At 46.2% G+C, this 12,175-nt stretch overlaps 2 protein-coding genes across 52 annotated transcripts in view; one reads left to right on the forward strand and one right to left on the reverse strand.

The window, feature by feature from the left end:
- Positions 1–12,175, forward strand: part of LOC310659256 (uncharacterized protein) — a 516,050-nt gene that overhangs the window by 111,022 nt on the left and 392,853 nt on the right. The window lies entirely within an intron of this gene.
- The window catches only part of CELF2 (CUGBP Elav-like family member 2), a 523,411-nt gene that overhangs the window by 88,860 nt on the left and 422,376 nt on the right, over positions 1–12,175 (reverse strand). For all 50 annotated transcript variants that reach the window (XM_083402110.1, XM_083402120.1, XM_083402090.1 and 47 more), the window contains one exon: positions 3,774–3,822. In XM_083402110.1, coding sequence (XP_083258236.1) covers positions 3,774–3,822 — 49 coding nt within the window. The remainder of the gene's footprint in view (positions 1–3,773; positions 3,823–12,175) is intronic.

A 12,175-nucleotide genomic window follows, 5' to 3' on the forward strand; every position in this document is an offset into this window, starting at 1 on the left:
CCTCAGCCTGCTTCCCCATAACTTTTGACCAAACTGCGGGAGGCAGTGGAAGATAGGAGTGCCTGGCATGCTCTGGTCACAAAGAGTTGGACACCACTAAACGACTAAACAACAACAATCAACAGTTACCAGGCATGATTGCGGTGTCTTACTTCTACTGTTGCTGGCTTCCATCCTTTCTCCTCCCAAATCTTTTCTGGAGGCGATTTCCCCAAATGTGGGAAACTCAACTGCGTAACTTATGGACTCTCAAGGAGAGGAAAAGGAAATTCCGTAGCCTACAAAAAAGCTCATTGTGTAGGGAGATCTGGAGCATGGGCTAGGGCTCATCATGCCAAGCTGCACTTTCAGATAGCACAAATGTGTGTTTGAGAGGTGGGGCTAGATTAATTGGCGGCGGGCATGCCTGGAGGAAGCCCCTCCCCAAGATCATCCCCCCTGCCCACAGCTGGAGTTACACCTGGAGCAACTTTACGAAATACTTGCCAATATTTCACCAATGCCAACAAACAATAACAACAAGGCAGACAATTTACAATCTTTGGTGGGCCAGCAAGCCAGCGTTGCAAACATGCTAGCCACAATATGGTTAAAGAAACAAGCATTTTTGCATTTTTTGTGCTGTCAAAACGGACAGCACAAAGACTTAATATTCTTCTGAACTTCACGGGATCCATGGAGAAATGAGGAAATGGGAAGCACCATAATTAACCCCCCTCCCCCCCAAAATAGAGAAAGAAAAAGAAAGAAAGAACTCTTAACTCTGCAGAGAGATTTAGGGCCCAGTCATCATTTACATTTGCAGGTATTTAAATCTCTGAGTGCATGGCTTCTGCCCTGATTACTAATTAATGAAGAGCAAAGTTGCCTGCTGGAAGGAAGCGGCTATGATTATTTCTGCCATGAGGGAAAAGCAAAGTTCTTGCAATCTAAGAAGGCAGGAGATTTCTTTGACATGCCTCTTAGCAAATTATAGGAATCAAGGGGCCAAGCAAGGCTAGATTAAAAACCAAACATGGCACGGCGGCCGTGCCGCTCCTTACAGAGGCCTGCTTGGCACAATTCAGACTCATTTAAGTTCGCTGCATGTTTTGCATGTCACAGAGATCCCTCCCAATCAATAGGGCTGCCTTTGACCTGATTTCTGTCCTGCCTTGTGCAACCTGGAGGGACGAGAGCCAAGGCAAGGTGAATCTGTACAGTGGAGGCTGGTCTCTGAGGGAAAAAAATCTGGCATTGCCTCACCAACCTCAGTTCTTACAGTCAGCCAGGGCGTGGCTCTGCCTGACATTGGCTCTGGCACCATCTACTGTTGGTCTGCCTGCCTTCCAACCTTGTTGTTGTTGTTGTTTAGTCGTTTAGTCGTGTCCGACTTTTTGTGACTCCATGGACCAGAGCACGCCAGGCACTCCTGTCTTCCACTGCCTCCCGCAGTTTGGTCAAACTCATGCTGGTAGCTTCGAGAACACTGTCCAACCATCTTGTCCTCTGTCGTCCCCTTCTCCTTGTGCCCTCAGTCTTTCCCAACATCAGGGTCTTTTCCAGGGAGTCTTCTCTTCTCATGAGGTGGCCAAAGTATTAGAGTCTCAGCTTCAGGATCTGTCCTTCCAGTGAGCACTCAGGGCTGATTTCCTTCAGAATGGATACATTTGATCTTCTTGCAGTCCATGGGACTCTCAAGAGTCTCCTCCAGCACCATAATTCAAAAGCATCAGTTCTTTGGCGATCAGCCTTCTTTATGGTCCAGCTCTCACTCCCATACATCACTACTGGGAAAACCATAGCTTTAACTATACGGGCCTTTGTCGGCAAGGTGATGTCTCTGCTTTTTAAGATGGCACCAGTCAACCTTGTCTCCATAGGAGTAAAACAGCAGAGAGTGGAATCCCTTTCTGGCTTAGACCAAAGAAGTGGGTTCAGATTTACGGCTCTTACTGGCAAGAATATCTTCTGGCTGTTGCTTCCTAGGCAGTTGGGCAGTTATTCATGCCTGATCTCCCTAGTGATTCCTCTAGCCTGGTGCCCTCCCCATGTTGTTGGACTACAACTCCCAACATCACTGACCAGTAACCTGGGGCTGATGGGACCTTGAGTCCAACATCACTTGGAGGGCACCAGGTTGGGGAATGTAGTTTTATTCATAGGCTGAGATTGGTTGCAAACCAAGCAATAGTTTATTGGGATGAGAGGTAAAAGAGTATTCTGTCATGTAATTAAATGTAATATTGTGCTGGAGGAGACTCTTGAGAGTCCCATGGACTGCAAGAAGATCAAACCTATCCATTCTGAAGGAAATCAGCCCTCAGTGCTCATTGGAAGGACAGAAGTTTAGGCTCCAATACTTGGCCCACCTCATGAGAAGAGAAGACTCTCTGGAAAAGACCCCAATGTTGAGAAAGATTGAGGGCACAAGGAAAAGGGGACGACAGAGGACAAGATGGTTAGACAGTGTTCTTGAATCTACCAGCATGAGTTTGATCAAACTGTGGGAGGCAGTGGAAGACATGAGTGCCTGGCGTGCTCTGGTCCATGGGGTCATGGAGAGTCGGACACGACTAAACGACTAAACAACAACATCAAGTAGTCAGTACTAGAGTTTAGAAAGCCTATGAATTCTGGATTCTTTGCTCATAGGAAGAGCCACTTGGAGAGTGTTACCCACCCCCAGTTTTTTTTTAATATCACATATCACCAACTCTATGGGGCCCTGGGCCCTTCAACCCCCCCATAAAATATTTGGGGGGGAGGCCACCCAATACTTTCTCCAAGTTTTCAGGATGCTTGAGAAATCATTTTATATTTTAATTTTAGCAGACTTTGCACTTACCTTATTTATGAGGTGGCCAAATGTTTGCGATCAGGTGTACAATAATCTCCCAGGGGTCTGCAGCCTGCCCATCCCACACTTTATTAAAGCCATGTAATCTCCTTAGCTGGGCTTTCCCATAAATGTGGGCATCCAGGAAGGCTACCAAACGCAGACCACTGGAGGGATGATTTGTAGAATGAAAGGAAAGACACTCACAAACATCCTTTGACCACCTCAAAGGTAACAACAGCGACAGCATAAACCCCACATTCTATCCATGAGAATTTCCCCAAAATTCCACCTCTTGCTAATTCCCAAATGCAGTGTCTCATTATTTGATGGGAAATGGTCAAAAGGAGATGGAGAAATTTTCTCAGGAAAGTGACTGGCAAGAGGACAATTGCATCAACACTCATATTGCCATAGCATACGGGTCATCCTGGCGATTCCTTCCTTTGAATCTTTCCTTCTTCTTTGTGGGAGTTCAAGAGAGGCCTGTGTTTTCTCTAGGCCTGAGACAGTGTCATGAATGGGGTCACCAAGCGTGTAATGAGAACATAGCAAGAACGTAATAGATCGGGCCTCCTAGATCGGGCCAAAGGTCTATCTAGTCCAACATTCTCTTCTCACATTGACCAACCAGATGCCTATAGGAAGGTCGCAAGTTGGACCTGAGCCCAATAGTTCTTTCCCCACTTATGACTGCCAGCAGAGGCCAAGGGCAGCCATCATAGCTAGCAGCCATTGACAACCTTGTGCTCCATGAACTTGTCTAACCCTCTTTGAAAGCCATTCAAGTTGGAGAGCATCACTACCACTTGGCAAATCCCATAGTTTAACAAACAACACAGCCTGTTCTTCCCAACTCCCGAGGAGAAGAAGAAGAAGAAGAAGAAGAAGAAGAAGAAGAAGAAGAAGAAGAAGAATGGGCAACATTTAAGTATGAAACAGGTTGACCACCTACCGTTGGATTTTTCACTATCTGCCGGTTTCATCTGAATGGGATGATGCATCTAGAAGCAACAGACAACAAAAAGAAAAAAGAAAGTAAAGCAGGTTGGAGTGCCACAAGTCAAACATGCTTAATTTTTCATTTGCTTTGGACGTGTTGTAGCCATTGGGGGGAGTTACGTGGGAGGCACGATCAATACTTAGTAGGGAGCAGTTGTAGCTCACTGGCAGAACACATCTCGACCGTGTCAGACAGTCCTCGATCCAAACCATGGCATCGCCTAAACATACTGGGTAGAACGGCTAGGAAAGAAGCCTGTCTGATACTCTAATCAGCTCGTGCCTGTCAGCATAAACATTATTTAGCTAGATAGGACAGAGATTCAATCCACAGTATATTATTTAACAGGCTAGCAATCCAAACGGCATCAGTTCCAAGCACCGTCGGTTTTTCTGCTAAAAGGAAACATTAACAGATTGGTTTAACAGCTAGCAAGCTTTTAAAAAGCTCAAATTATCATGCCCACAAGACTCATCCTAACAGATCGGGTTTCAATACTCTGATTATTGTTATTATTACCCACTGAGGGTCAATACCAGGCTTATTTGCACAAGCAAATTGGCATGTTAGGAATGCAGATTGAGTGGTTCTGAACAGATTTCGGTATGTACCTAAGCGGCATTGTGATTCATTCTTTTATCGCCCATTCAATGATCCATTGACTACTTTGGTTCGTATGTTTTGGAGCAGTCCCAAAATAGGCCCATTTTGTAAGGAAGGAAAATGTACAGTCCTATTATCTTGGTTTTATAATCCAAGCTGCCCTATACATTTGTTAAAGCAAAGAACAACCACCCTCATTTTAGAACTAACACCACCATCCTTCCTCTTCTAAAGGTTGCCATATTTCAAGAAGTCTTTTGCTTTTGGGGGGCTAAACTCACACTTGAAATAAATGCACAGCTGGTGCCTGGGGTCAGCACTGCAGTGCACTTGCTGAGGCCTGCACCCAAGAGAGGACCCTCTGCCATCTCCTGCAGCCTCCTTGCCCTGCTCCTCTTTACATCCTCAGTGTTGCTGCATGCCCACTGCTCCCTTCTAAGCTCAGGAAGAGCATCAGAATCAGGGAGCAGCAGCAACAACAACCATCTCTCTTCCCCTCTTCTCTGGGCAGCAGTGCAGGTTGGGTTCAAAGAAAGACAAACAGAAAGGAGAAGTGATGTCCATGCAAGGAGGGCGGTCACCTAAAACCTGGAGCTGGCAGTGGAAATTATTCAGTAGATCTGACAACTGAAAGGACACACAAAAAAGGAAGGAAGCAATTATAATAGAGAAGAGGTTCTCCAAGTTCTGATATGGAAGCCATTCTTAAGGGACGATAGCCAGTAAGAACCTAACAGCCCAGCATCCCATGCTCACGGTGGAGAAACAGGATGCTCAAACAGGAAGCTCACAAATCGGACCAGAGTGCAACAGCGCTCTCCTCACTTGCAGCTCCCAGCAAGGTTCCAACTCAGAGAAGGACTTGCTTGGGTGTCAACCTGTACCTGGAAGGATTTATGGAGCTGGTGCTTTTTCCTTCTTTATTCTTTTTTTGTTTATTTCTTTCTTCTAGATGGAGGAAGATGACTTAGGGTGTGATTGGGAGAGGGATCAGGGGTGGAGAAGGGGCTGCGTGTTGGCATGCAACCAAGGAAACGGGGGCAATTGGCAGGCCCTCAGCTGGCTCCAGCCCACTGGCCGGTGTGCTGGGTGATCTCCAGTCTTTGGTGCAGCATCTGTGACCTGAGCTTCAGAAGCTGGGGCATGCTACTCAGCAGAAACGCTATGCAACAGAAGTGGCAGGAGATAGTTGTGTGAGCATATTTAGAAGCAGTTTATTCAGCATACATCAGGACAAAAGGAAACATGTCTGATCCCCTTCGTGTCCAAAAGCAAGACAGCATAAGCAAAAGCTATACACAAATGGAAGTTCCCAGCAAGCTGTGCTGGAGTGTAAACAGACATGTGACACACAACAATCATGCCTGTTCCTTAAGGTGGAATGGAATAGCCCAACAGTGCGGTGGGGGCGGTCTGCCCCAGGTGTCTTCACTGAGGGGGGTGACATTTGGCGCACTGCCCACCCGCAACTCCCAAGCCTACCCCGAGCTGTCAGGGGGAGCTGTGCCACTTTGCCAGTGGCATTCCCCCCCGTCCCCCTTTGTTTTGACAGCTGGGGGAGGTTTTGGAGTCGCAGGCGGACGGTGCGCTGAATATCCGCCATCGGCGGCTTGCTCTGCCCCTGGCAACAGGGTACACGTGCCTCTGTGTGCACCCGAGCGGCTATCCCACACCTGAGAGGGCACCCTCTGCCCCTACCCCCCTTGGGAGTGCGCCCGCCCTGGGCAGCGCGGGCATATGATCCACCGCTGAGAGGGATGTTGGCTTGTGATAGGCTCCTCACTGGATTCAAATGGGTGTTCCAGGCACCCAGATGCCCAGTGTATTGTTTGCCACAACCAACACGTTTGAATGAAGTTAGCATTTAACAAAGTTTGCTGATGTTTTGATAGCATAGCTGTCAACGTTTCCCTTTTTTAAAGGGAAATTCTCTTATTCCGAATAGGATTCCTCGCAAGAAAAGGGAAAAGTTGACAGCTATGTTTGATAGCACCAATCGCAATCATCACCCTGATGAGGAATGGCAGGTCATTTCCGATACCAAAATGATAATTTACAGAAACTGACAAGGAACAAATGAAAGATGATTATGATAAACAGAGAAATGAACTTGACAACTTAGACAAGAAGAGATCTGGGAGGATAACAACAAATGTGGATAATTGCAACAAATGTAATTAAGAATGTAGAGGTTTACACTTTGAAAACAAGAAAGTGGTTGTCATTTTATAAATTTAAAAGATAAGATGAGATCTTACTGGAGTTGACCAAACTGAGGCAGGCATAGCTTACTGTTTCTACTTGCTAAATGCATGAAGCAGGGTGTGTCCTCTAAAAAGCGGCTACCCAGCCAATGTTCTGCCCCACCTATTTATTGATAAATTCCTCAAATATTATTGCAACCCCACAGGCCAATTTGCAAGAAACAATCCATCCAACAATATAGAGAAGCCTAACTTTAGCTTGGCCTTGAACCTATGTTTGGATGCACTTATAGTTGTAGGTAAATCTAAAAGGGCTGATGAACTGAGTCAACATTTCTCAAAGATGTCTTTTCTTCCTCAGAAAATGTCAGAGAGTTTCCTTTTTTCTTGCCCACTGAGAAAAAGGAGGTTGCTTTACAGAATTTCCTCCAGGTATTTTGTGTGTGTCAGTTGCCATTTTCTTCCCATAATGCCCTGGTATGGCACTAGTTATGGGACACAGTGGAGGGAGCAATATGGTGGCCAGGCTGTCATTTGCGGCATCAGCAAAGGGAAAGAAACCATCTTGGGAAAAGATGGCCATTTTATGGGGGACGCGGGTGGCGCTGTGGGTTAAAGCCTCAGCACCTAGGGCTTGCCGATCGAAAGGTCGGCGGTTCGAATCCCCGCGGCGGGGTGCGCTCCCGCTGTTCGGTCCCAGCGCCTGCCAACCTAGCAGTTCGAAAGCACTCTCGGGTGCAAGTAGATACTAGCGGGAAGGTAAACAGTGTTTCCGTGTGCGGCTCTGGCTCGCCAGAGCAGCGATGTCACGCTGGCCACGTGACCTGGAAGTGTCTTCGGACAGCGCTGGCCCCCGGCCTCTTGAGTGAGATGGGCGCACAACCCTAGAGTCTGTCAAGACTGGCCCGTACGGGCAGGGGTACCTTTACCTTTACCTTTTTATCAAGTTCCATAGTTTGATCTCAACCCCTCCTCCCTCCCAGTCCATTTTTTCCTTTTGTGTTGTTTCTTTAAATTGTATGCCTGAGGGCAAGGACTGTCTTATTATCAATCTTTGTAAGTCAGCCTGGGAGCTGAAAAGCAAGGAAAAAATGCTCCAAATCAGTGAATAAGAAATAACGTGTCCTAAAATTTGCCTCCCCCATCTTCAAGAAGGCTCATGGACTGTCAGGTCTGATTTTCCTCCAAAGCACTTGGCGTGGCTTAAACATGGTTCCTCCTAGGCGCTGCAGCAATGCGCCACAGGTGAGCTGCACAGGCACACTGACACGGCTGCTTCCTGCACCATGAGTGCAGAAGTGCTTGCCTGCGCATGAGGCAGCACATGGCACACTGAAGGAAGTTTCTTTATGGCTCCCCCGTCCCCCCACAGTGCAACACCTAAATTGGCCCTCTTTTCCTTTACATAAGAGGATTCATGTTACAAGCTCCCTTAACCTTTGCAATCACCAATTGATAAGTTAACTGCCTTTAACATTGGATTCAATAAAACATGCACCACTGAGAACCCAAAGTGGGTTTTTACAGAGTCACTGGTTCACATCTTATTATTAAACCCGCAGCTGACCTCCAGAGACTGCAACCATGACAGTACATATTCTGAGCGCTCTGCCAATAAAATATTTAAGAGCGCAAAGGAAGGGGGCGGGCAGGCGGAGAGAAGAGGTGGGTCAGAGGAATCCAAGAAAGGTGTGCAATGAATAAGAAAATTAACGGGACAGAGCGCAAGGAGAGGAAAGCCGTTGCTTTGCTTCTGTTCCACGCTGAGCAATGGGGAAATAAGCCAAGCATTTTATATCCTTCCTGTCTTACTGCAGGCTATAAAATAATAAAATAGTTCTCTGCTTTCAAAAAAGAAAGAAAGAGAAAAAGCGATTACAGATGATATATAACTGACTTCAGATTAGATACCTCCAACCTGAAGCATGTCACCGAGATATCATGCCTTATCAAAAAAGCAGTTATTGTAGTTCTACACCATAAAGCAATACACTTATGGTTATCTCTCCAGGTAAGTGGTTTTTGCAATATGTGACACTGGCGTGCTGAAAACAGGGAGGGGTGTGTGTGTGTGTGTGTATGCGTGTCATCCCACCTGACCAAAGCTTGCCGATGAATTCTCCAAGAGTGCTTCCCTTGCAGGCAGCGCAGACCCTGTGAGAATAACCCCTAAATGTACTTTCTGGAATAAATAACCTACTAGAGAAGCGGAAGCAAATGTGGCGCCCTCTGGGTATTGTAGATTACAATGGTTCCTGGCCTTTATGCATGCTGGCTGGGACTGATGGGAGCTGCTGTTAGGATTCTTGCTCCGTGCTTGCAGTCATGAGATTGTTGTCTATCACATGACGGTGTATGTTTTCATTCCACAGTTTGGGAAGTGACGGAGACAGGATGTTTTGTACTACTGTGTTCCGGAATGTAGGACTACTGTCCTTTGTTTCTTTCTCTTTGCTGTCTGATGAGAAAGAGGAAGGAGCTAAGGCAGAATGCCCTGAGTGTATTATATGTAAATAAAGTAGATTAGCCAAAATGCTGTGCTACTGAGTTCTGTTACGTGAACCGCAAATACTTTGCAGGATCCCTAAGTGTGCTAATGCTTTTTGGTATCAGTCGCTGTGATGTTCAGGCTAGAGAAAGCTTTTGAACGATCGACCAGGAGGGAGAGAACATGCAATATTTTATGTCATCATGTCCTGTATGGTGATATTGACGAGGAACCCAGGAAGAAATTAACTTGCCTTCTTTCATTGAGTTGATGTATCTGAAGTGTGTTATTAAGTGAAATATGCTACATTGCCAAATTTGCAGCAGTTCCACCTTGCGGCAGAAGGAACATATTGATGCTAAGGTAAAGGTAAAGGACCCCTGGATGGTTACGTCCAGTCAAAGGTGACTATGGGGTTGTGGCGCTCATCTCACTTTCAGGCTGAGGGAGCCAGTGTTTGTCCACAGACAGCTTTCCGGGTCATGTGGCCAGCAGGACTAAACCACTTCTGGTGCAACGGAACCCCATGACAGAATCCAGAGAGCACGGAAACAACGTTTACCTTCCCACCACAGCGGTACCTATTTATCTACTTGCACTGGTGTGCTTTCAAACTGCTAGGTAGGCAGGAGCTGGGACAGAGCAACGGGAGCTGACCCCACTGTGCGGATTCGAACCGCCATCCTTCTGATGGGCAAGCCCAAGAGGCTCAGTGGTTTAGACCGCAGCGCCACCTGCATCCATTGATGCTAATGTTACGTAGACTTTAAGATTTGTAGAAATTTTAACACCTGGCCCTTTGTGTTACGTGCTAACTGGCTTCTTTTAGATAATGAACAATTGTGGTTGGCTTTGATGTCGATCTCTTTAATCTGATTGCAGTGGTTGCACTCATTATCCATTCTGTGGTTTGCAGTTGTTGCATTTTTTTTGTAATAGTTGCATTTCCATTTTGTTTGGGTTGACACTGGGAATGCTCAGCATGGAATTTCAAAAGAATGAAATTGGTATAGGAAAAAGCTCTGTTTTCTTACTGCCATTAGCTGAGCCTCTGGAGGGTTAAACAGATGAAGCAAGGCCCTATCAGATTATGTTCTAAACTTCTAACAGGCTTCTTTATCTGCTTCCTAAGCAGAAGATTGATTTGTGGGTGAGTCACCACATGGTGGCAGCATGTGGCTGGGTGGGCCTGGGGAAAGGCATTCAGGGGCTGGATTGAACCTATGGGCTGTAAGTTGCCGAACCTGGCTTTGAAGCTGAAAAGCACTCAACAGCTTTGCCTATGTATGAAGTTCGTATAGCAATATCATGTTTGTTAATATGACAGAAGCAAGTTGGGTGAGTAGTTTATTTCAGGCACAAACACACAAAGAAAAAAACCTAACAACACGAAAATTAGATTAACCTGGTGGAATTCTATCTGGGAATTTGGCGTCTGTTCTAGTGATTAAGTCATCATTTCCATCAGATTGCTCTAATCAGCTGTCAAATAACATTCTGCAGCCCCATCTGTAACTTGGCATCTGAGATATTCAGTCTTCGGTATGCAAAACAAACACTGCACATAGAAGTCTGCAGACTGGCATTGATCAGAGGCATTAGGTTTGAGTATATTCTGTGCTTCCACAAGGTGCAGCAGTGAGGACTAATTTTTACCTCTTGTCCCCCACCCCACTTTTTTTTTTTAAAGCAAGCTTTGGGATATAATAATAATAATAATAATAATAATAATAATAATAATTAATTTATTACTTAAACCCCACCCATCTGGCTGGGTTTCCCCAGCCACTCTGGGCGGCTTCCAACAAGAGATTAAAAATACAGTGGTACCTCGGGTTACAGATGCTTCAGGTTACATACGCTTCAGGTTACAGACTCCGCTAAGCCAGAAATAGTACCTCGGGTTAATAACTTTGCTTCAGGATGAGAACAGAAATTGCGCAGCAGCAGCGTGGCGGCAGCGAGAGGCCCCATTAGCTAAAGTGGTGCTTCAGGTTAAGAACAGTTTCAGGTTAAGAACAGACCTTCACAACGAATTAAATTCTTAACCTGAGGTGCCATTGTACATTAAAACATCAGTCATTAAAAACTTTCCTAAACAGGGCTGCCTTCAGATGTCTTCTAAACGTCAGGTGGTTGTTTATCTCTTTGACATCTGGTGGGAGGGCGTTCCACAGGGTGGGTGCCACTACCAAGAAGGCCCTCTGCCTGGTTCCCTGTAACCTTACTTCTCGCTGTGAGGGAACAACCAGAAGGCCCTCGGAGCTGGACCTCAATGTCCAGGCTGAACAATGGGGGTGGAGACGCTCCTTCAGGTAGACAAGGCCGAGGCCGTTTAGAACAGGCATAGGCAAACTTGGCCCTCCATATGTTTCGGGACTACAACTCCCATGATCCCTAGCTAACAGGACCAGTGGTCAGGGATGATGGGAATTGTAGTCCCCAAACATCTGGAGGGCCGAGTTTGCCTATGCGTGGTTTTGGGCTTTAAAGGTCAACACCAACACTTTGAATTGTGCTTGGAAACGTACTGGGATAACAACGTGCCAACGTCAGATTTGCTAGTTTAAATTGGATGTTGCTCATGGGGGCTTTTTTAAATAAAAAAATCGGGAAACAAAAACATGCTGATAGTGGTGCAGAACACCACCAGATGAGTGACAGCTGACCTTTCTTTATTAAGCGTACTGCTAACAAATGCCGTGGTGGCTGTAGTCTCTTATACCAAGATAGAAGCAAGACACAGCATCCTGTTCTCACAGTGGCTAACCAGCTGCTCCAATGGGAAGCCTGTATAGTGGTACCTTGGTTCTCAAACGCCTTGGTACTCATACAATTTGGAACCCAAACACTGCAAACCCCGAAGTAAGTGTTCTGGTTTGCAAACTCTTTTAGGAAGCCGATCATGCTCCGTTTTGAGTGCCACACTTCCGTTTTGAGGAGGAGTTTGGATTTGATATCCCGCTTTATCACTACCCGAAGGAGTCTCAAAGCGGCTAACATTCTCCTTTCCCTTCCTCCCCCACAACAAACACTCTGTGAGGTGAGTGGGGCTGAGA

Source organism: Podarcis tiliguerta (assembly GCF_965153285.1).
Source record: "Podarcis tiliguerta genome assembly, chromosome: 10".
In the NCBI taxonomy this organism is placed as follows: Eukaryota; Metazoa; Chordata; class Lepidosauria; order Squamata; family Lacertidae; genus Podarcis; species Podarcis tiliguerta.